The sequence below is a fragment of the Cyrtonyx montezumae genome, unplaced genomic scaffold (assembly GCF_038088225.1).
Source record: "Cyrtonyx montezumae isolate F1298 unplaced genomic scaffold, pur_monq_1.0 scaffold_17, whole genome shotgun sequence".
Taxonomy (NCBI): Eukaryota; Metazoa; Chordata; class Aves; order Galliformes; family Odontophoridae; genus Cyrtonyx; species Cyrtonyx montezumae.
In genome coordinates, this window is record NW_027071903.1 from 12,369,342 (window position 1) to 12,392,408 (window position 23,067).

Consider the following 23,067-nt stretch of genomic DNA (forward strand, 5'->3'; position numbering starts at 1 on the left):
AGCCGTGTGCTTAAAAGTTTGTATACTGATCTGTGACTCCTGTGTAGTGCATTCGTGCTCTGGGAAGTTTCTTTTCAGAATAGGTTGATTTTTTATTATTTTTTTTCAAGATAGATGGCCATTACCAGTACATGGGAACAAAAGTCACACTTGATACGTTGCATATACTATGAGTTTAATGTTTTTTCCATTGCACTTCATTTCCCTAATGCTACCTGCATTATTTTGAGACGTATGCATCCCTGTCTTCTGTCTTTCAGAGTTAGCTTCAACTCGAGCAATAAAATCTGGGTGCTTTTTAGAGCGTTAAATCTGGCGAGTGGAAATTTGTCGTGATGTCTTTCAGGACCACCAGGTGTATGTCAGATAGCGGGAAAGTTGCTCCGCAGGTAACTCAAGTCTCTGTGAGCAAGCCTGGTACACGAAGAAGCCATTTGTATCCCACTGAGTCCTGAGATGCTGAGCTGAGTGCTGAGATTTACACAAGTCCAATCTCTGCAACTGATAAGATGACTGCAGCAGGGTAGGAGCTGTGACCCAGGGCAGCGCTGCTTGTGCCTCAGTGCCTGTGGCACTAGTGGGGTTTTGGGTGTGGGCTTTTACCTTTTTTTTTTTCTTTTGTTTTTTTATTTAAGCTGGGTCAAAGCTACGGTGAAGGGTGCATTTTATTAAACTAGGCAGCTGGAAAGCCTCTAGGTGGAAAAGCTCAGGAAAGGAAACCAAGTTTCCTCTTGGGCATGCAGTGGAAACGCTGGGTCAAAGGTAATATATTGGCAAAGGTCCCGAACGTCTGTTCCCGTATATTACTTAGGGTTGCCCCGATGCTTTTAGACAGAATTATTGTCAATGGTATTGATTAGATGTTCTGATAATCTAGCAAGCTTCCTGATGTGTTAAATTTCCTTCTTTCACGTGGCTTTAAGTGTGGAAGAAGTATATGGAACTGCAGAAATAACTCTCAGTGGACACCTCCCAAGTCTGACTGCTTGCCATCAGCTTGTGCTGTGTGTGCCAATTCCAATTAGTCAGCTGCCAGTCACTCTTAATACTTCCTAGCGATTCATCAAATCTGGATACCCCTGCTAATACACTGTGTGCTTCTGGAGTCTTAACTTCTGTATTTATCTGATGAGATTACGCAGCTGGGTATGGAAAAAAAGAAAGTTTCTGGATTAAAATTCTGCTGCTCTTAATTGTGCATTCAAACTCAAAAGTGGGCAAAGAAAATGTGGACTGTGAGATAGCAAAATTATCTCTAATTTGTCAGCACAAATGCTGAGGTACCATTTGAACCTAGAAGTTAAAATTTAAAATGCACAGTGAAGAAAACCTAACTTCATAAAACCTTCTGATTTCTTATGCATAGGCACGCTGATATTGGTAACATATAAATTCCTACTATGGAAAATATTTTCAAGATTTAAATCTACTTGAGCTTCTGTTCTGAAGAAGTGACAATGTTAAGAGGGACAGTGTGGTTTTACAGAACATCTTTTATTGCTGTGTTTATTATGTGTGTGCAGTATCTTTGAGATATTCCCATTTCTGTCACCATGAGCATGCAAGAGCTGTTGCTGAGGTTGAGCTCAGATGTCATCAATCATGTCTGGAAGGCTTCATGTGACATCACACCTGACCAACATCTCATGCCAACATGGGAGCAGTGCTGGGCAGCCTGGGAGCTCTGTGACAGTCAGACAGAACGAGGCATTGCAGCAGGAAATGGGTTAATGATGGTATTTCTACATCAGCAAATGCACAATAAAGGGCTAGGTTAGTAGAGATGAAAATCTTATTGCAAAACTGCCACAGTATTATGAAAAGCAAAATGATTTCATTGAGCAGTATTTCTGTTAACATAATCCTAATGATAAACTCCGTTACAATAATAATAGGAGAAAAACTAATTGCAGTGAGGATAGGACAAATCTTTTTTAATCCTCGTTGTCATCTCAACTAAATCCAAACCCATTTGTATTAACCTTTGCTGACAGAGTCACATGATGGACATAATTTCTTGTAATTTACCAGCAGTAGATCTAACCTTTCTTCATCAAATATTCATAAAGGCATGATTCTCAATGATTTTCTGTCTCTTTTCATATTTACAGCTTGTTGTCTTCTTCCTTTTTACTATAATTTGAACACAATTGAAGTCAGATGGAATTAAAGTTAAGTTGCTTTAGTGGCTACAGTGCCTGAAATAAAAGAATAACTAATTGAAGTTTCTTACAAGTAAGGATCACGTTTTACTCTGATGTGACTGCACTAAGCAGTCCAAATGTCCTTTCAAGGCAGGAAAAAAATAAATGGCACCAGTTCTTGTCACTTCCATAATCATTTAAAGCATGTGTATGTGTCCTGTGTACACATAATAACGCACACAGATCTGGAAATCTTGTTGGGTCCTTGAATAATGTATTTGAATAAGATACACTGTAGACTTGATTTCTTATTTAGATGTCAATAAGAATTACCACTGCAATCAATTTAATTATGCTAGTGTAAAACTGGTATGAACGGTTCAAGCTAAATCAACTTGATTAAGACAGTGTAGAACTGGTATGAGACTTGGACTGTACATTTTAAATAGATTTGATCACAGAATTACATTTCTGCACACCTGTAATCTGTATTTCCTTGAGCTTTCCATCTACCTATGACATCCATTCTAGGGTTAGATTCTGATTTGAAAGTGGATGATCTGTTATTGACATATAAAATGAGAGAAGTTAGCTTGATAGAAAGATTTGAAACCAAAATATTGTGCATGGAGGAAGTGGTCACAACCTAGAGATTTTCTTTTTTTCCTTTTCCATATCACTGTACTTTGTTAGATTGCTTCAGTCTGGAAGATAAATGTAACTTCTGTTTGAGAAAGTGAAAGGTTCTGCAGGATTCTAATGTCTCTGACTACTCAAACATAGTAAAGATGTAGAAGGAAACCACACAGGGTTTCCCACCTTTTATATTATATATGTAATTTGTTTATGTTAGTCAGCTGGTTATGTTTTAACAGGTCAAACCTCTTGCTCTTTTGGGAGTGCCATGGAGGACTGTATAGGGAAAACAAAAAGATGCATGTTCTTGGTTTTAGTCTGTTTGCACTCTAAAGAGAGAGCCAGCTTACTTCTGCCAATGCATTCCTATTACTTACAGCTGTCAAGGGCTACAAGATAACTTTTGCACAATAACTTCTGAATATATTCTTTAGCAGTTGTGAGACTTGACAAGAACTTGGAGTTGACAGTCTCTGCATTTGAAGTTGTGATTATCAACATAATTATAATGATGCTTGTGATAATTCTGATGGTCAGTTGGTGCTTCAGATGAATCTCAAACACTCTAACCTGCAGAGCTGTTCTCCTGAGAAGTGTGAAGAGCAAGTTAGCAGCCTGCTGAAAAGCTTATCTTTCCATCAGTCCGTTAGCAAGGCCAGGTGGTTATTGGGACTAATCAAGTTGTTCTTCTGTCTTGTGGGCATTTGGTGAGTCCTTATGGTATCCCACATGACCAACAGAAGTCATGTTTCATTCTGATGGAGTACCCATTCCAATTAGAATGTGTGATTTTAGAACAAGACAAATTACAAGGAGTTTTTGAAGTCTTACTTAAAATAAGCTCATTAAAAAATAGATGTGTAAAAGTTCAAACATCATGGTATTTAAGATTTTTGTGTCAGCTGTTTTGACTTCTATCACAGGTTACTAAATTTTAGCTTTTTATCTCTGTATTAGCTGTGTGTAACTGCATAGTTTCCAGACAGGAATCTTTTCTTGATTTGGACATATCAGAAATGAAGAATATTCTGTTTCTTTAATGGCTTGTCCAGTGTGTGAATTACTTCATTGTAAAAAACAGATGTATTTGAATTTCTCTGGGTTCTATTTCAAATTCCAGTTTCCTCTTCCTGACTAAAGAGCTTTTTCACACAAGGTGGGTTTTTTTCCATCTATCAGTTTTAAATCTGATAAGTTAAGCAAATTAAGTTAATCATTATTGCATATTTTCTACCTATATCAGTTGCTTTTCTGTGCTCTCTTCGCTGTACTTCTAAAAAGCTGGAAACGAGGTTATTCCATTTTAATGTCATTTAGTCTACGTAGCAACAGGCAGAAAGATTAGATACCATACTGAGATTTAATTTTGAATTGTCTGGAATACCTTCATTATTTTGTGATGCAATGTTTTTAGCAGTTTTTCAGTCATATATTATCAACCTCTGTATGTAGTTCTGAAAGGCTTTTGGTCCTGATCACTGGGCAACTTGTCAGCACTAAGTCCTTTCCTCGTATTCTGTAACCATTCTATCAGTCTCTGTGCTATCTGCAGAAATTATCAGCCATTGGATCATTCACATTTACTTTCAGAATACTGATTAAAGGGGACTAATACTGGCCACTGTGCCAGTCTCTGGAGGAATCCCTTACAAGGGTCACAATTCAGTAATGACCCACCATTGATGTTTATCATCATGTTAATTGGTAACCATTACTTACTTCATGTAGTCTGTTTGGTTCACGTTCAGTGCTACTTAAAAAAATAAAAGGTCATTCATGAGCTGGAATAAATCAACTCACATAATTTCTCCATAGTTTCTCCTGGTAAAGGAACTTGTCATCTTAAATGGTTTATCCAAAAAGATTGTTTTCCAGACAAACACGCTAATGATTGCTATGCTTTATATCTTCAGATTTTCTGTCCAAGGAACCCTAGAACAGCTTTTCTTCTGCCCAGTGATCTGTTACAGGGCCTGGTAGGTACCTGGGTAGCTCACACCTTTGTCATTGTGGTAGCTCTCAAACAGTCTTATCAATTTCCAGGATTCTGTTTACAATCAGCATTGGGCCACAGGGCTCTTCAGTCTATTAGTAAGTTGATAACATAGCACGGTGCTGGGCATTAATATCTCTGAGACACCTGACTTCAGTCAAATATGAATATTCTTCTTTAATTTTGCTTTGGAGCATGTTGAGAAAAAAAAATTATCTAAACTGTGCTGAAAGTATCATAGCACAACCCCTCGTCACTTTTCCAAGAGATTTTTTTTACAGTGATAGATTATTTGATTCTTAAAATCTGAAGATGAAGAGAAAAACATTGTTTCTGGATGAAAAATATGAGAAGTAGAAGTGGAAAACAAGACATTTTGACCTCTGAAATTTCCATAATGCAGAGTTGCTTTCTTGAAATTATTCTATCCTTCCAGTTGGATCACAGGTATCTTAAGAAAACTAGTAGCTAGCTAAAATTATGAGGCACATGTAAATGAACAGTAATTTTCTAATGTCTTGTCTAAAGGTTTGGGGAAAGAAGTGAACAGAGGAGGACTCAAGCAGTTAGCCTGCAGTTACTCTGTGATTTCACCAGCGTTTCACTCTGCCTAGTCAGACAAGCTGAGTAAACCAAGCCAGGTAAAGTCATTAAGGCTTGGAAAAGATCAAATTGATATCTTTGCAAAGAAGATAGCTAATGCAGGCCTGTCACTGTTTGGGCAGAAAGGGTAATAAAAGATTACATTTAGGTGTTTCCAAGGAGAAACAAAAAGAAAGTTGCAGTGTTCTACAAGCTCAGCTGTGGTGGAAAGCAAGACAAACTAACGGAAGTAAAATAAACTCTGTAAGAGGTGATCTAAGAAACTGGACTTTTTCTTGTGCTAAGGGATGTCCTTTTCTTCCCTGGATGCTCTTACAACAGGACAGTGTGAAACTTCCCCATAAATTTGCATATATAACAGAAATAGAAACTACATATTAATAACAACTCAGATGTGCTTTAGAAAGGAAACAGAAACAAAGGACAGATGTTTGCACCAAAAAGGGGGATGGTGTAGCTATTGCCAAATCCCCTAAAGTTTACATTAGTAGGCAAGGTGGTTATGGGTGGATGGTTGGACTAGATGATCTTAGTGATCTTTTCCAACCTTAATGATTTTATGATTAATTCCTTGGCATTAAAGCAGGATAGAGTTACAGCATTTCAGCAAAGAAAAGAATGAATATGTGTTTTGCATTTTAGATTAATGCAATCACAATATTATTTGAAAAAGCAAACAGAATACGAGGTATAGTAAGTCTGTTGTACGCTCAGGGAAGTAGTGTTCAGTGTAACTCAGGAAGAGAAGATTTCATCAGCAGTTCATTGAAGGGAATGATGAATGTAGTTCAGCTGACAAACAATAAACCAGGAAAATGGAGTCTGAAAAACCACACTCATAGACAAAACTGAACTTGAGGAAGGACAAGACAATCCGCTTTTCATAAACTTCAAATAACTGTTGTCTAGCAGGCACGGAAGGAAGGAAGACAAAACAGTAGTTCTCTCATGAGAATAGTGAAATGGACACTGTTTATTAAGTAGATCTTTATTTCCCATGAATCTACCCAAAGCACAGCCAAATGGACGGCTTATGGAAAATAACAAGAGAAGATTTCTCTTTCCTCAGGCTCAAAAAATGATACCATTATCCACAGAATTCAGACCTGACAGTGTGGCTGCTGTGTTGGTTACTTGACAGAAATCTCTGAAAAATGCTGCTAGTACATTACCGTATGCCTATATCACTTCTAATAATACGTGGGCAGTTCATGCCCATTGCATCACAAATTACAGAGATGAGAGATTAAATGCAAGAGTAGGGGCCGGGTAGGTATGGGATGGCTATCTCAGGTTCTTAAGAAAAGTTGCAGTTAATCATGTATGTACATGAGGTAGTGCATCAAGCAGTGATATTGAGACCACCTGGAGTGACCCTGCACAGTGAAGCTTTTAAGCTTGGGCTGAAATTGAAAAGTATTTGAAAGTTCCATAGAATTTATTGAGATTTGAATATATGACTGCATTTTGCCCAGTCCTATAGAAGATGGAATCAGAGCCTTAATTAACTAAGATGTCTTCAGAATCCTGATACAATGTTTTACGAGGAATTAAGTGACAGAATAAACATTTCAGGTCACTTGGCATAAAAGAGGTCAGCTTTCCTCATTAACAAACTTCAGTTTTTGTAAACATTTTATAATAAAGCATTAATCAAGAGAAAGCACATAAATGTTTGAGGATGATTTTGAATTGTGCCGTGCAAATGCTCACGGTAGAACCCATCTAAACTTCTCTCAGGGCACTGGCACTGTATACTTTATTATCATTACAGTGCTCCCTATGGTAATAACTTCATCCAGGGAGAATTTGAAGAGTAGTTGCATTATCTATTGAAAAGCAATTTTTCAGTTTCTACTCAGGCAAGATAGTTTTAAGAATGACTCTGAAGTTTACTCCGAAGGCCATTTCAATCGTCCATAGATCTTATGATATTATGTTACCTACTTTCATTTTGAATTCACAGCATAAGAAAGAAATAGAATGACATAAATTGGATGTTAGCAGAGTTTTGAAGACAGACATCAGAAGAATTCAAGAGAACTCAGCATTATTTGTTTTTTTCTATCCTAAAGTAAAAAGAGAACAAAGCATCAAAAGCATCAGTTAGTGAGAGATAGCTCAAAGCCAGGACTATCATAACATATAAAACAAGTGAGCCGGCACCACCAAAAGGCCTAAAGTCTGAGTCTGTGTTTGAAAGTCATTGATATTGCAATCAGAAAGATTCTTCACAGTATAGAAAAATGGTATGAAGAGCTGCATGCATTTGTTGTAATAGACATTTCAGATTTTACCTACTATTAGCATTATGATACCAAGTTGTACTCGATTAAAAAAATGTTTGTGATGTTGCGAGAATTGAGGTCCACTGATAGGATGTTATAGATCAATATCCTATGCTTTTTTTTGTAAGTAGTCATGTTATTAAGGCCTCTGAAAGTGGAGCAGGATGGGATGCATATTGTTTGACTGTAGTCGTATTCTATATAGGAAAGTGTGTTGCTGTTTTATGTCTTTAAGTCATCTTTCAGTCTACACTAGAACTGTAGTTGGTGGTAAAAATTCTGCAGAATTATATAAACTGTGTAATTTTTAGTTAGATTCTGATGCTGAACTTTTGTATACAATTCTTCCCTTAGTGCAGTTGGAATTAAGTGAAGAAATGTGCTCATTTGCATTGTATTTTGAAAGTGATAATTATTTGCAAGTTAAAGAAGAAAAAGATATTTGATATCTCTATATAAATATCATAAGTTATTTGAAATTCAAAGGGTAAGCAGAAAAAAATCCAGAGGTGGTGTTAGTACATTGTCCGTATAATGATTACTGAACTAAGTTCAAAGGTAAGTTGTTACCGTTTTTTAAATATACAGTTCATCTCACAAATTTGTATGAGTCTTCTGCCTAAAAGTTCCTTGCTGTTTTCTATTATACTGAAGTAGGTTGGAGACATATGCCAAGAATATATACACTTGTCACATACTTCATAATATACTCCAAGGAGGAGCATCCTAAGTGCTCCCAAGCTCTTTGACATTCTGCTAAGAATGAAACCATCAGTAAACTTTGGTGGTAATGAGACTCTCAGCTGAGATGGGAATTAATTATTTCTCCTGCATCTTGTTGATCTCACTGATTATAATTTGCACATTAGCAACTGCTCTCATTTCTCTGCATGATCACTAGTTTCTAATCATTTGCATTGATTTCAGAAGTTACAAAGTTTGGGTAAGGTTTTGCTAATAGAGTCCTTTTATCCTTTGTTGCTTCCATGTGATTTTTATTCATCTCTAAATGTGTTGTAACATTTAATGAGTCATCTCTGCTAGGATAGAATTTTCTTGATGGTATATTTGATAGTAATTTATCCATAAGATATCACTGAATAAAGCAGCACCCATGGAGAATTTCTGTAGTGCTTCAGATGTGATTAGTTACTTGAGGCTTTTTTTATTCCACAACTTTGTTCCTGTTTTTGAGATTGCCTTTTCTGTGTCTTTTCTCTCGTTTTCTCTTGTACTTCTTCCCTTTTGCTTCTCCTTTGCATCATGTTGACCTGAAGGAAATCGTAGGATCTCATTGCTCTTACCATATTAGTTCCAATATTTGTTATAAAAATCCTGACAGCAGCCTAAAACTTTGGTGCATAACATGGGAAGACAGTGTAGTTGCGTAGCGCAATAAACCATTTTTCATTTTGTTCCCAAAGCCACACAGGAATTCAAATCCATGTCTCTTGGTAAAAAGAAGACATGAAAATGTGGTATATGCTGTGCTTACATATGTGCATGTATGTATACGTACAGATATGTACACGTGCTTATTTATGTCACGTTAGAGATCTTGATTTCACTCTGCAACAGGGAAGTTACTCCTGTGGATGTTACACTTTCCCATACGGTACTCGCTGTCAGTCTGTTATATTTTTGGTTAATAAAATATGCAAATTTCCAGAAATGGAACAAAGCTCGTGAGAGCTGCATCTTAGTGAGAGTCTTGAGAGAGCAGCTGGACACCATGATTCCTGGGCAGGACATCTGCTTGGTGTTCCTAAAAAACTTCTATCAGCAAGGATCTGTTTGGTGTACAACTGTATGCAGTGTCCTTCTGTACATATCCACAGCCTGCTGTTCTGTTTGCTCCCACGTACTGCCCCTTCTGTGTCACCCTTGTTTTGCCCTTGATGGAAGCTATGAGATTTTGAGGAAGGATTTTGTGAGGTGCGTGCAGGAGGGACGCAGGAAGCACTTGGGGCTGGAAGGATTTCAAGGTTTTGGTGCTGAAAAGATGTGGTCCGTCTGAAACCACATTACACTTCTGTTTTTCCTGGGCTGTATGACCTCCACGTGAAAGTGCGTAAGATAAAGAGGGAACATAAACAGTGCTGGAAGCATCATTAACTTTTCCTGTGGCATTCTTTTGGAAAATATGGTCTCTTGGCATACACAAGGCTCAGCCCCAACAGTCTAATACTGGCAAGGGAGGGCATCTGTAATCCCCAGGGAAGAAGGCTGCTGAGATTTCCTTTTCTCCTCTTTGTTGGTTTTTATTTCCATTTCCTTTTCCTCTCTCCTTTTCAGTCATTTAATGCCATTCTGCACAACAGAGGGGGAGCATCTGGCTGCAAGTAAACACCCAATAAAATAAATGGGGGAAGTTCACAACTCCCTTGGTGCTATTGTGTCTGTCTGTCTGGTTGTGGACTCAACAAGATAACCATGCATCAATTTACATTGTCCAGGCTATCTTCACAACCAGAAGTTAGAAACCTTACTTTAATAGAAGCTTAGATTCTAGAGAATAGTGTAAGATCTCTCCAAAGGTTCCAAATCAGCAATTCCATCTGTGTTTCTGCAAATTCAGAGGAACAACGTCCCAGGTGATTATGCATAACAGAATGAAAACAGTTATTTTAAAAGTGCATAAAATCAATACTTAGGGGAAAACAAGTCAGCTGTGTTTATACTCAGTGTATAGCAGACATTTTGTTTCTTTGTCTGAAAAAATTATAGGCAAGCAAGGATCGCAAGTGAAATAAAACAGCAGATCATACTGTGTAACAGAGGGGACTGGAGCATCAGATACCTCAGCAAAGGCTTAGAGCATTCTAGGTTCCTTCTGAGAAAATAAATTGTATTGAGGCTTATGTATTTCTATGTTGTTTGAAGTTGAAGCCAAATATTCGCTGCGCAGAGGGAATAATTCAAATCCCATTGCTGATAATGAAAAGTATATAACTAAATCCATGTCTGTGGTGCTGAAAGTTTCCTCCTAAATGCTGTCTCTTTTGGACTGATGGGATTATTTCCAACTATCGATATGAAGGGGTGTGTACATAAATATGCATAAACATGCTTCTTATGCAGTCAGGATATATTTCTTTCTATATGTATTATACTCAAAATGGGAAACAAAAGCATCTGAGAAAGAGGGCTGAAAGAAAACAATTTGTAGACCTATAGGTTAAATCGGATTAAACTTCATCTTTCAGCAAATGCTGTGTTATTTACTCAGTGTATCTCTTGGGGATTTCCCTACCTCCTGCTCTTTATAGAGGGTAGTGATGTTTCCTAATTAAAAAATCAAACAAACGTGAAATGGAGTCTGCCTCACACAGCTATTCTCTTGTGGGAATAGGAGGCACACTGATTTTGTCTAGGTCTGTTGGACCAAGGGCACAAAGGAAAGGAAAGGTTCTGTCTTGGGAGATCAAGTTAGCATCACTCATCAGCCAACACTGTCCTTGGTGGCCTTACTTTCATACACTAGGAGTTCCCTTTTGGTAGGGTAGAGTTGATGAGCACAATGAGGAAGATCACTGATAATCTCATCAGCAGTATCTTCAGGGCAGATTTCTGTTGATTCATTGACCCACAACAGAGCTGCAGTTGGAGTCCAGCAGTGCCTTGGTCGCTGTTATTTGGAGGCAATTTACAGTTTATGTTTTTCTCACCTTTACCTGAATTACAGTTTAGGTAATGATAGAAACTGTGATTTTCAAGTTCATTTAACTGTCACTTAAACCTCTGTAGTGTCAGGTTCATTTATCCCTCTCCTACCTCTGTGGATTCACTTTGTAGAAGTACACACAGGGGTAATGTTGACAGATTTCAAGCCATCCTACTAGCTCACCAGTGATGCCTTGGAATATTTCAGCAGAGTCCTCGTTCCAGTGAGTTTAGTGATTTTGGGAGCATAAAGCTCTTGAGTCAGTGACTGTAAAATTTTGTTTCTGTAGTAAAAGCCAAGATATAAAAGTCATGATCAGCTTCTGAAAGATGCAGACAGATGATGATGACTTGTGATGTGTCATCGTGTGTACTGTGCTTGAGTATTTGTGCAGCTGATCCTAAGTTTTTCCATGGACTAAAATTTAATGGAAAGTGCCTCCATCCCTTCCTAAATCTGTCATTTTCATCTCCATTTCTGGAAAAAAAAAAGAAAAAAAAAGGTCATTTTATCTATTTTTTTTGTTTTGTTTTATAGGTGCAATTCCTGGTCTTGGGCAGGAATTGTTTATGATTGAGCTCAGGGGTTGTTACAGCACATGAAAGAACATCAGGAGTGGCTTAATATGAATGGGACAGACTATTTGGGAACACTCTGGGGATTTGATGTTCAAAAGAGTTAAGCACTATGCTCTTTCCATCTGGCCACTTCATTTCACTGCCTGTTTGGGACCAGTACTTCTGAAATCTGCTTTGCAAAGTCAAATATTGATGTCATTTGTTCTGTTCTTAAAAGACAAATTAAACCTTAAAAGGTTTTAGTTTTGCAGAGTCACAGTACAGCAAGCATGGAACAACTGAAAGAAATACTCTCTGCCACGGTTTATGGCTTTCTGATTGGTTAATTAAAAAAGCAAAGAAAATCTTTGTTGGAAGGTTTGGATTGAACTCAGTAACTTTCAGCTAAATTCCAATTTTGGCAAGAAAAGAGAGAACTTTCTTGGTGACAAAGAGCAAGCATTTACAGCCATAAGAAGAAAATATCTTTCATACTGTTAAATTTCAAAATACTTATATATCTTCCTTCTTTTTTTTTTCAGTAAAAAAATTTTAGTGTATAAATTATGAAAAACTAATTTTAATACTATGTGGAAAAATTGTAAGCTATTGGTGTGATTATCTTTCAAAGAGTTGAAAGAGATGAGAAATTATTCCAGCCCAACCCTGTGTCTTACTAGTGCATTAAGTGGCCCACCATTTCCAAACAGCCTTCAATTTTGGTAATGTTCCAAATGAAATACTCGTTTTGTACGTTCTGTTTCCTCTAAGCCCAAACAGGAAGTCATGATTTCAAAACTTGTAAACTGTGGTTTAAATTCCTATGCAGATTTCATTCTTGAGGGAGTCCAGCAGTGCTCTCCTTGTGATACAGCTGATGGAGACTGGATCAGTGCAGAATCAGGGTACCATTGCCATAGTGTCTGCCATGCATTTTGCTCCCTTATATAATCACTCTTGGCATATCAGCCCTGTATTGTTCCATATAGGCAGGTAGGAGAAGTGCAGGCTTCATTTGCCCCTCTCCAGTGGCCAGGTTAGCTTTCATAACTGGTCAGCTGGCAAAATGCACCATTTCCTCACCCATGGTATGTAAGGGACATGCTGACAAATGGATCTAGGTATAAAATTGTTCTCAATGGGCTACTGGATAGCCTTAAACCTTAATTAGTGGTTGAAAATTTTCACTTGTCACCAGCTACTGTGACTAGACAGGTGCTTGGAGTAGAACAAAATACTAAGGCATATTGTTATTTCTGAATTGCTAATGCTATAATGGTCATCCACCTGGAAAGCTGCCTTTTGAATTTTTCCCCCATTCCATTTCACCATGGGTGATGTTTGTCCTTCCACCTTTAATTTTTTCTTCAAGATAAATGAAAATCCAGTTCTTCAAATAACATGGGTGACTTTCTCAATCCTTTGTAGGGAGTTTACTTCAGTATCTTGTCCATGTCCAAAGGTGAAGGAGGATATGCTTTTGCAGCATCAAATTGAGCTTCTCCATTCTTTACTGAACCATACAGCTTGATAAACTAGAATATTATTTTTTCCTTTGTGGCAACTTTGAAGTTACAGAACATCACATCTTCTGGATGTACATTTTACTAGCTGATACAACGCCATTCAAGAAGATAAATATAATTTTATAAATATGTTTAAAACAGGGTATCCCTTGCTAAATTTCATATTATTTTTTTTTCAACTTACTTTATTCTTTCCATAGATTATTTTGGAAGATTTTTATTATCAACCTTATTATCTCATATCTGTTGTAAATGACTTTTGGAATTCAATTTGGATTGAAGTCTTGTTCTTAATGAAATCACTGGAAGTTTCAACTTCAACTCAGGTGATTTTTCCATACAGGTGAATGAGATCCACTATTAAATTAAAAAAAAAAAAAAAACAACGAAAGAAAATCCAAAGTTAACACATTTGCATAATTGTTGTACCATTTTATACAATGTTAGTGTGAGCTGATGAATGTGTTTGTCCTAGTAGGGTGATCTGTTTTTAACCTAGGCTATCATTGTTGGGTTTTTTTTAATTTTTTTAAATTTGGAATAAGTTCAGTAACACCTGTTTCTAGCAAGAATGGAGGCAGAAAATAAGTACAAAATGTAGCAACAGTAATTTCAGAAATGATGGAGTAAATATGTACGTGTGCTTTTGCACATACTGGGCACATACTCCTCTCTTTCTGACCATATCAGTACATGGGGAAGATGTGCAGGCCTACGTTCTTCGACTTACCTTGTGAAGTTCCACATGGTCTCCTTTGTAACTAAATTAGTACCATCTAGGAAATGAGACTGTCTGGATCATCCCTTACTTAACATGCCTCTGCAGTCTGAGCCACAGATTGACCCCTATTGATCTGATTTGACTACAGTCCTGTGGAGCAAACAGCACAGTGGAATCCAGGACTCTAATTCACAGTACTTTATTTAAAGTTCCTAGGTAATAATTCTTATTTGCATTAATCACACGCCAGGAGAAACTTCTTCTCGCTTGTATGCTTTCCCGTCCCTGTCCCTGAAACAAAAAAAGTAGCTGCTCTGAGAAAAGAGGCTTTTAAGTACATTTACACTTGATACTAAATAGTTTCAAAACTTAGATGCTAGAAAGAATGTTTTTCAAATCAATGGCTTACACATTACTGTAAAATCTATTGATTAAAAACAAAGCATAATGTTAGTCATTTTGTCAGTAGAGTGATGCAATACTGAAATAAATTTATCCTTTGACTTTTGCATTAACCTCTTATTGACTGCTTGCATACTCATAATTAACACGCACTTTAGCTAGCTTGGTTAATTTCAGCACTGTGATCAGTGTCCTCTAACGTAGACTCCCTGATCATCAAAATGTCAGCGCTGCCCAAGGCACTAGAACCAAGCAGCTGTGTGCCAGTGAATGTACACCTGCTGTGGTGAAACCAGCCACCTTCCAAGGGAAGGAGCTGTGCATTGTCATGCAAGAGTTTGCCATGACTTCGATCTATATTCTCCTATTGGTAAATATCAGCGAGGAAAGTCCATTGGACTAACATCAACGAAATGGAGTCGAAACCTGTGAAGTTTGACATAGGAGAGCGGTGAGAATGTGCATGGCAACACGCATGGCCTTCAAAACAGGCTTTTAAAATTAAAACTGGCACAGGTTTTGTGTGGTTTAGCAAAGAAAATGGTGACCACGGAGCTTTGTGCATTCTGTACATCTTCAGGCATCCAAGTCATCCTTTTCTGATGTGTTGAAACCTGTCTTATCGAGGTGTTGCAGCTAAATTGCCATAAGTATATCCAGGTAGTTGTTTCCTTCTGCTGCTGCAAGTGAATTTTGAAAGAGGATTCTTAATTTTGGTTTATGTACTTTTCTTCCGTATTTCAGAGCATGCAGTATTTCCAACCTTAATACACTTTGTTCATACAATATTCAGACATTAGATTTACTCTTTTATAGGTTTGACTTTCTTAACAACTCTGTTACAATTTTAATTAATATGCCATATCTGAATTAATGTGTAATATTTTCAGTCTTGTTTTTTCTACTACCACCTTACTTCAATGATTCCAGTATTTCCTTCTGTTCAGATTTCAAAGTGTCTTTGATTGCTCTGCTTTGGTTGAAAATTTTGCTATACTTCTGCAGACTGTTAAGGTCCTGAATTGTGATACAAACTAAAGAGCACCATGGGAACAATTTTTTCCAACATCGTGCAGAAATTTATTAAAATCAATAGTCATATATTCATCTGGACTGTTCCTGCATACTAACTCTGAGCTAGAGGATAGGCATGTACCTGGAGGTGTGCATTCAGGCTTGTGGTGAGCTGCATAGTGCCATGCCAGGTCATCAGAAGTCAGCCCTGCACCTGTAAGCACCAATCTGCAGTGACATTAACGTCAGCAGTCACAAGTGCACAGGGATTGCATGTTTGGTAAAAACAGGTAACACTCCCTCCTGTTCTTGCAAATGATGTAAAGCAAAAGAATAGAAATACTTCAGAGGAGCTGTGGGTTAGCAGAACTTTGGAGTATTAAGGCACTGTTCCCATTTCTCATAATTCTGCAGTGTGCTGGCACATTTGTCATCAGGCTTGTGCAGGAAATTTGCTGGTGGATGACTCTCAGGGATGACTCAGGAACAAAACCAGAGAAGGAAAAGCACTGACTTGAATAGTTGCTCCCGGGCTGCGCCGTCACAGCATCGTTGGTGACTTCTGGCACATTTACAGTGACACAAATGTCCAAAACCCAAAGGTTAGGGACAAGCTGGTCAAGCAGTTTGTGAGAGAGGGCAAGGGATGAAAAAAAAGGACAAAGGTAAAAAGAAAACAGGGAAAAAAGGCTCTAAATGGTGAAGAAGCCAGGAGGCAGTGTGCTTTTCCTCTCAATGAAAATCTTTTTGTTAATAGCGGATGAGTGAGAGAATGCTTATTATTATAAATTGAGCTTTGCAGACCACATAATATGCCTGCAGTATTTACCAGCTGAGCTTCTTGATTTGTCATCTGCAATAATCTGTACATGGTCAATTCATACTCTTAGATTGAAATGCTTAGACTCAAATATCTTATACTACCCAGCAAATTGAGCGTATTATTTTGTGCCAAGACAGAAAATGAAGCAAGATTTTAAAAGCTTCATAGAGTTGTGCTGTAATTAGTTTCAGCTTTCCCTGCATATTAATTTTCTCCTCTTCCTTTATATAATTTGGAAAATGTCTTCAGAACATGATGGCACAATCAGTTAAATACCTCTCAAAACTCGTACACTAAACTGCATTTGCTCTAACAACTAGTATAAAGCAGCCTGCAAAACAAATCCTCTGTTATTCTGTACAGTGCAGCTTATCAATGCAAACAGTTTAATATTTATGCTAAGAGGATTGTCACAAGTAGCTTCTGTTCCTTTAATTCTTGTTTTAAATAAATAATGAGAACATTTAAACACATTACTCTTCCCAGGGCCCTGAGGTCGGCTAATCTTATTATTTATGAAGTGATGTGCTACATAATAGTACTTAGTGCATGTTAACAGATGCTATTATCAGGGGCTGATGTGGAGAGCTGAAGATATATTGGAATGTTATGTGTTAATACTGTCCTTGTAGTGTAATGTACGATGGATTGAGTGCCCAGGATGCTGGTGCAGCAATTAACCACACACCAACATGGGTGTAAAGCTGAAGTATGTTTTCTCATGGGTATTACACTGCCATTAATAATTCCCTAGAGAAGAAGACATCTTCCATTTGGAAATAGTCTCTTCCAGAGGGCCGATGGTGTAGACAGTAGATGGTGTAGGAAATTGCATGTGTCAATACTTTCAGAGTTGATTGTACAGAGATGCAAAACGTATATATATGTTTTGAACAATTCTAAAATCATCACAGCAATATTTTATAAACACTTTTTTTTTTAATGTCTTACACAAGATAAAAGTTTACGATTTGCTATTGTACCCTTGAACTACATTTACCTGCAGTCTAGACCAAAATCCTAGTAACACATAGCATTTTTCTTTGTCCTGTCCTGCTATAAATGTTAACTAATTAATAATCAACATGCCAATCATTTGAGGGACTGGGAAAACAGGGGAGGAGAGATCCTTATTGAAGTGTGACAGTTTTTTGTTGTGGCATGTTGTGTTACAGCCTAGTCTTAAGAGGCGGAATGGTTTCCACTTGGAAAACTTTCTTCTGGAGGCTGCAGTTGAGCTGAATATTATAATTAGACTTTGCTAGTATTGATGAATAATCCATTTAATAAAAAACACTGTGATTTAAACGTTTTCTCAGGGGACTAACATACGCTAACCTCTTAATTTAATTTTATTGAAGTTTTGCCCACCTATTCATCATTGGAAGTTGTTATTAACCTCCATTTCCATTTATCTTTATAGAATTTTCTCTTTTTATATTGCCTTTTTCAGAGCTAAGCAGGTTGATACACTTGTAAATCTCCAGAATCTACAAAGCTAGTCCGGCTTCTTTAATATTGTTTAATCTATCCCCCCTGACCTTAATGCAGTAAATTCAGTTTAATCTTTCTCAATAATCTAGTAATACATTGGAAACCAGCAAACATTTAAATCTGATAATGGTTTAATCACATGCTTTAAATAACAGCCAAGATAATGAAAAAATAATTTACCATATAAAGGTGTACTAACTGAGTTTTCTCTGTGATTGTTTTTTTGAGAAATCCCTATAGAAAATACAAAGCCTACAACAGAGAAGAACTTCACTGTAAATGAACTACCCATTTGGTCAGAAGATGTGCTTTTTTTCATCACTCTCTTTAAGTTACTGCCCAAATGTATCCTTGCTGAGTATTCAGTTTCTTGCTTCACTTAAGTAGTTCTTCTGCTTGCTTTTTGTTTCAGATGCCAGTCAGAAGCAGCAGAGAGCTTGCCAGAAGAGCAGAAACCAGAATGCCATCCCTTCTGGACAAAAGAAGAAAGTAACATGCCTCTGCCATTTGATCTTGAAGAAATAATTGTTCATCTACAAAGTCTTGTTCAGTAGGTAGGAAAACAGGTCACCTTCCAGCTTAGGATTAATAATACTCAACGTTTGAAGAGAAGTTTTGTTCAGCTTTCATTTTTTCTGCTTTATAGTTTCTTGGTCATTTGTTGTTTTGTGCTTCAATGCAAATTTTATCGGTTTCCATCTTAGTTACTGAATCACAACAGAACAAACTAGGTACCACATCTAGAGAAAGAAGTGGCTTTTAACAAACCTGATGTCTGCAACTCCAACCTCAGTACTTTCCTCTTCCACTCTAACTTCCATTGTACCTGTGGCCCATGGATAGTTGTGTTTCCACAGGCTCCCCTGATGTGCATCTGTAATTGGCTGGATTTGGGGCAAGTTAGATTTGCCTGCTAGTCTCTGCACTGCACACTTTTACATGCTAAAGTGATATTACTGTGAACAGCTGTCCTGGTAGGTGTATTTTAAAAAACTTTCCAAACTAGAAACCTCCAACCTGGACCCTCGTGGGCATACATACCTTCAGAGGGCAGTGCTCACAGGTTCAGCCCAAGGGGTGCACAGTACTGTTGCAGCGGAACAGCTTACAGTTTGTCTTTTAGGTGCTTCTAGGAAATTGAAAGAGGCCCATTTGGACCTTCTCATAAATCTATTGTTTCCCATTGCTAGGTTCATGCTCTAACTGATGCACAGTTGCATCTACCTTCCTTTTAGAAGAATGAGATGATCTGTCCTTTACATCTGATGGTAGGGCTTAACTCAGCAAGAGATTTCCAATGCATATCCATTTGTACTCAGTTTCCTGGAACTCAGAATTCAGTCCTAACCTTTACTTTGTTTCTGCCTACTGAGAGGTTTTTTTTTCTGAGCCCAGCTTTCCCAGTACATTGTCCAGAGCCAGTGGACCTAGGGTTTCCATTTTGGGTCAGGTCCTCCGACAAAATAGTTTTAGTTTGCATGACACCAGGCTTTGCAACATCTGCACTGATCTATTCATGCAAACAAAACCAGAATCCTATGAGAGATGAAGCTGTTTGTGATCTAGTTTGTAATAGCACACTATAAAGAGAACAGTTCTATGTTGGATGATGTCCTAAATGAGAGAGATTCTTCATTTGGATAAGTTGCTCTTCTGACTTGAGCTGGTGTGTGCCTTTTCTCTCATAAAAAGCAGAGGGAAATTATATAACAGTAAAACAGCATTCAGTCTATACTACCACTACATAAAACAAAACAGTGAGACTCAGAGCTCGACACTGCCACCAAGAAACAGAATACACCTCCTGTATTATTCTGCTTAAAATCACTGTTGGGGGCAGGTTTACCCAAAGCATGCTAATATACTCTATTGGCAAAGTGTTCTGTGTGTGGATGGGGCTTGTACTGCTGAAAACTGTACCTTTGACAGTATCACATATGCCAGACCTCCCTGTAGGTAGAGAAGCTGTGCCAGCAAAAATTCAGTTTTAGTGTTATAAAACTGTGTCCACACCTACCAGCTTTTGCCAGGGCAATTATATCAACTCTTAAGTTGTACATCTTAACACCTTTAACATGGCTATGCCAGCAGAAGTATACAGACCTGGATCAAATATTTTCATTGTGTTTCTGGACTCATGCTAAGGCTGTTATCCACCCTGTAGAAGGAATGAACTCTTTGAAGAATAAATTATTTAAATTAGGTTTAATTATATTATAACCTTGATCTGCACATTTATCTGTTGTCTCTTGCTCAACAAATTTCTTAAAATTTTGAAATACTCCATTAAGGGCATAGTTTTTCTTTCCTACACTAGCTAAAGCTGGCTTCTCTGGTGGGCAAGTATTTGGATGGATGCCATGCTAAATAGCATTTACTTTGCAAATCCCATAGAGAAAAGATAGAGGAAAAGATGAGGATATGGGAATTCTGCTTTTGAAAAAGGCAGTTCTCACAGAAACAAGTATTGGAAATGAGAAAGATGAAATCAAACAAGCTAATGATGTAACACTGTTAACATGGGGTTTGAGGGGATTGTTTGTTTATGTCGTTACTTTATTATTATTTTGTTTAATTAAGCGCTGCTAGAAACCGTGGGGATCACAGTATTAAAATGAATCTGACAGCTATAAAGGGTAGAGAAGGCACAACAACGTTGTTGCTGAAGTGGAAGCTATGAAAAAATCATTAGCAAATAATTATTTCCAGCAGCAGCGAAACAACCCTGTTTTATTTTCTTATACTAGGAGAGTGCTGGCAGCAATAACAGAATGTTTAAAACTACGTGGTTCTAGGTTTTGTCTGCGCTGAAGATTAAAGCTAGTGAATTAGCTGAACTAGTTCTAGCCTCAGTGCAGTCAAATAGCACTCATTTAAGCCAAGGGTGGCAATGACAGAAATCTGAAAAATTCTGGGATGGATGAGACCTAAGATTCGCTGGCAAAATGCCAATAACCAAGTGGTTACAGAGAATTAATGCTCCGTGTTGCATTCAAGTCTCTCCTCATCTGAATCAGTGAAACATGATTGAATTCAGTTGAAAAGCAGAAGTATAAGGAGGCTTCATCTCTCCAAAGCCCACAAGAGTTGATGTCAGAGACATGGGTAAGGTTGGTGGAAATGTTTGAAGCGTGTAGGAATGCCAAAGGGTGCCCCAAGAGAAAAACATGGTTAAAGGTAAATATCTGTAAAAGAAAACTGAAAGACAAAGCGTGATTTGTTGCTCTGCTGGAGATACACACTAGAAGCAGACAAATACTATGAAGTTTTCTTTGTTTTATACAAATAATAGTGATTTAGTTCACGTTATGTTGATACTTCAGCAGTCCATTTATATTCCAGCATTAGGTAACGCGTTACGATTTTGGATGGGCCGAAAAACACAGCCTCTAATGGATGTTCTGTGTATAGCAACTGGTTACCAAGTCTGGATGCTGTAGATGCATGAGAAACAAGGTCAGTTTGTTTCAGGGAAGAGGTGAGAGCATAAATTAGTTTCTAACATTAGATTCAGTGATTCTTTTTAAATGAAGTTCATGGCTTTGTGTACATTTACTTTTCATCAGCCGTGAGAGAATTAAGGTGAAATAGTTCACTTGTGCATGCGTGTCAGGCAAAGTGGGTTATGGAGGAAGATACAGATCAGTTTGCCTGTCTGCATTTGCCTTTAGACAATATTCATCAATTTTACAAAAGCTGCTGACTAAATGCAGAACCAATACAAACGAATTGCTCAAGGCAAAGGATTTCTTTAAAAATGTGATAGAGTTGGTTTTGCACTCATAGAAAGAAAACGTTGGCAGAAAATGAAAAACTTCTATTGTTTCTGTAATGTGGGGGATAAAAGGTAAGGCCGTTTATAAGTATTTGATAGAGAACTGCTGTGTTACGCCATGTAAACTAGAAATGTTTTTATAATGCTTCAATTATATATCTGCATATGAAAATATTTTATCTTGAAGGTCCTTTCTTGCTATTAAAAGGTTAAGTAAATAAAAAATAGTAATCCCAGTACACTAAATTTTAAAGACATCATGGTTATGCTCTGAGCTTTACAGAAGATCCTGATTATCTAATTTGAAAATAAGAATGTCATGAGTAGTCTCCAAACAGAAACTGCCAAGGATAGGTAACCTGCAGCATAATAAATAACCAAATCAGTTGTCTCACTCTCATTCAGATGCAGTCTTCAGTTTCACAGATAATGAAGTAGATTTACTTAGCAAGATGTACTTGAAAGTCATGCTAGACTTCTAATTGCTTATGGGACAGACTCAGGGATTCCAGTGCTGTATAACAGCAAAAATAAAATAAAATAAAATAACAGGGAGAAATTAATACAAAAATCTATCACAAAAGATAACTAAAATATTATAGTGTGTTAACAGTGGACATTGCTGCTTTCCCAGTGTCTGCAGTGCAGTTCAACTGGCCCTGTGACACACAGTGGAACTTGGGTTGATGTATCAGAGATTAAACTTGCTGATGGAGGGATGGGAGGAGGGGAAGATATGTGAGATGCAAGGGATATGTATCCACAAGAGCACAACTTTATTAACTCATATGGGAATCATCCAGCAGTAACTTGTACAGTGCAAGCCATGACCTCTCCCTTGATTGTTACCACCTGAAGCAAAATTAATGTTCAGTCCTTAACCCTCCTCATGCCCCCAGCAGCTGGTTCGCATCTCTTGTTAGGAGCTGACCACTGTCTTCTTCTGCCAAGGTTACGGAGTTGGGAAGATCACACTTATTGCACTGTAGGAATGGGCAGGAGAAATGCTGATCACAAGCTTAGCCTCCACCTCTGTCCTACCACACCTCTGTCCTACCACACCTCTGTCCTACCACACGTCTGTTCCCGTAGAGATTTGGGTTGTTGGAGCTCATCATCTGCACTACCCCATTGGGCTGGTGAGCTGCCATGGGGAAGGGCCAAACAAACAGGGCACTGTCTGCCAAAAAGTTTCTTTTCCCAATAAAGACCACTGCATTTCCCACAGCAGGCCAAAAATCTCAGCTCAGTGCTGATTACTTCCCTCCACTACCAGAGCAGAGGCAATCCTCAATAGCAACTTGTATTTCTAGTACAAAGTCAAACCCATCACCTTTAATGTTACCAGGCATCATAATTTGCATTCATCTTTGCTATTCACCTTAGCCTGGGGCATTCATTGAACAAGAGAAGATAATGTATACATT

The 23,067-nt window shown here is 37.8% G+C and overlaps 1 protein-coding gene across 1 annotated transcript in view; it reads left to right on the plus strand.

The window, feature by feature from the left end:
• The window catches only part of FTO (FTO alpha-ketoglutarate dependent dioxygenase), a 221,434-nt gene extending 198,754 nt beyond the window's left edge, over window positions 1–22,680 (plus strand). The window contains exon 9 of the mRNA XM_065733271.1: window positions 18,278–22,680. Coding sequence (XP_065589343.1) covers window positions 18,278–18,419 — 142 coding nt within the window. The 3' untranslated portion in view covers window positions 18,420–22,680. The remainder of the gene's footprint in view (window positions 1–18,277) is intronic.
• The last annotated feature ends 387 nt before the right edge of the window (window positions 22,681–23,067 follow it).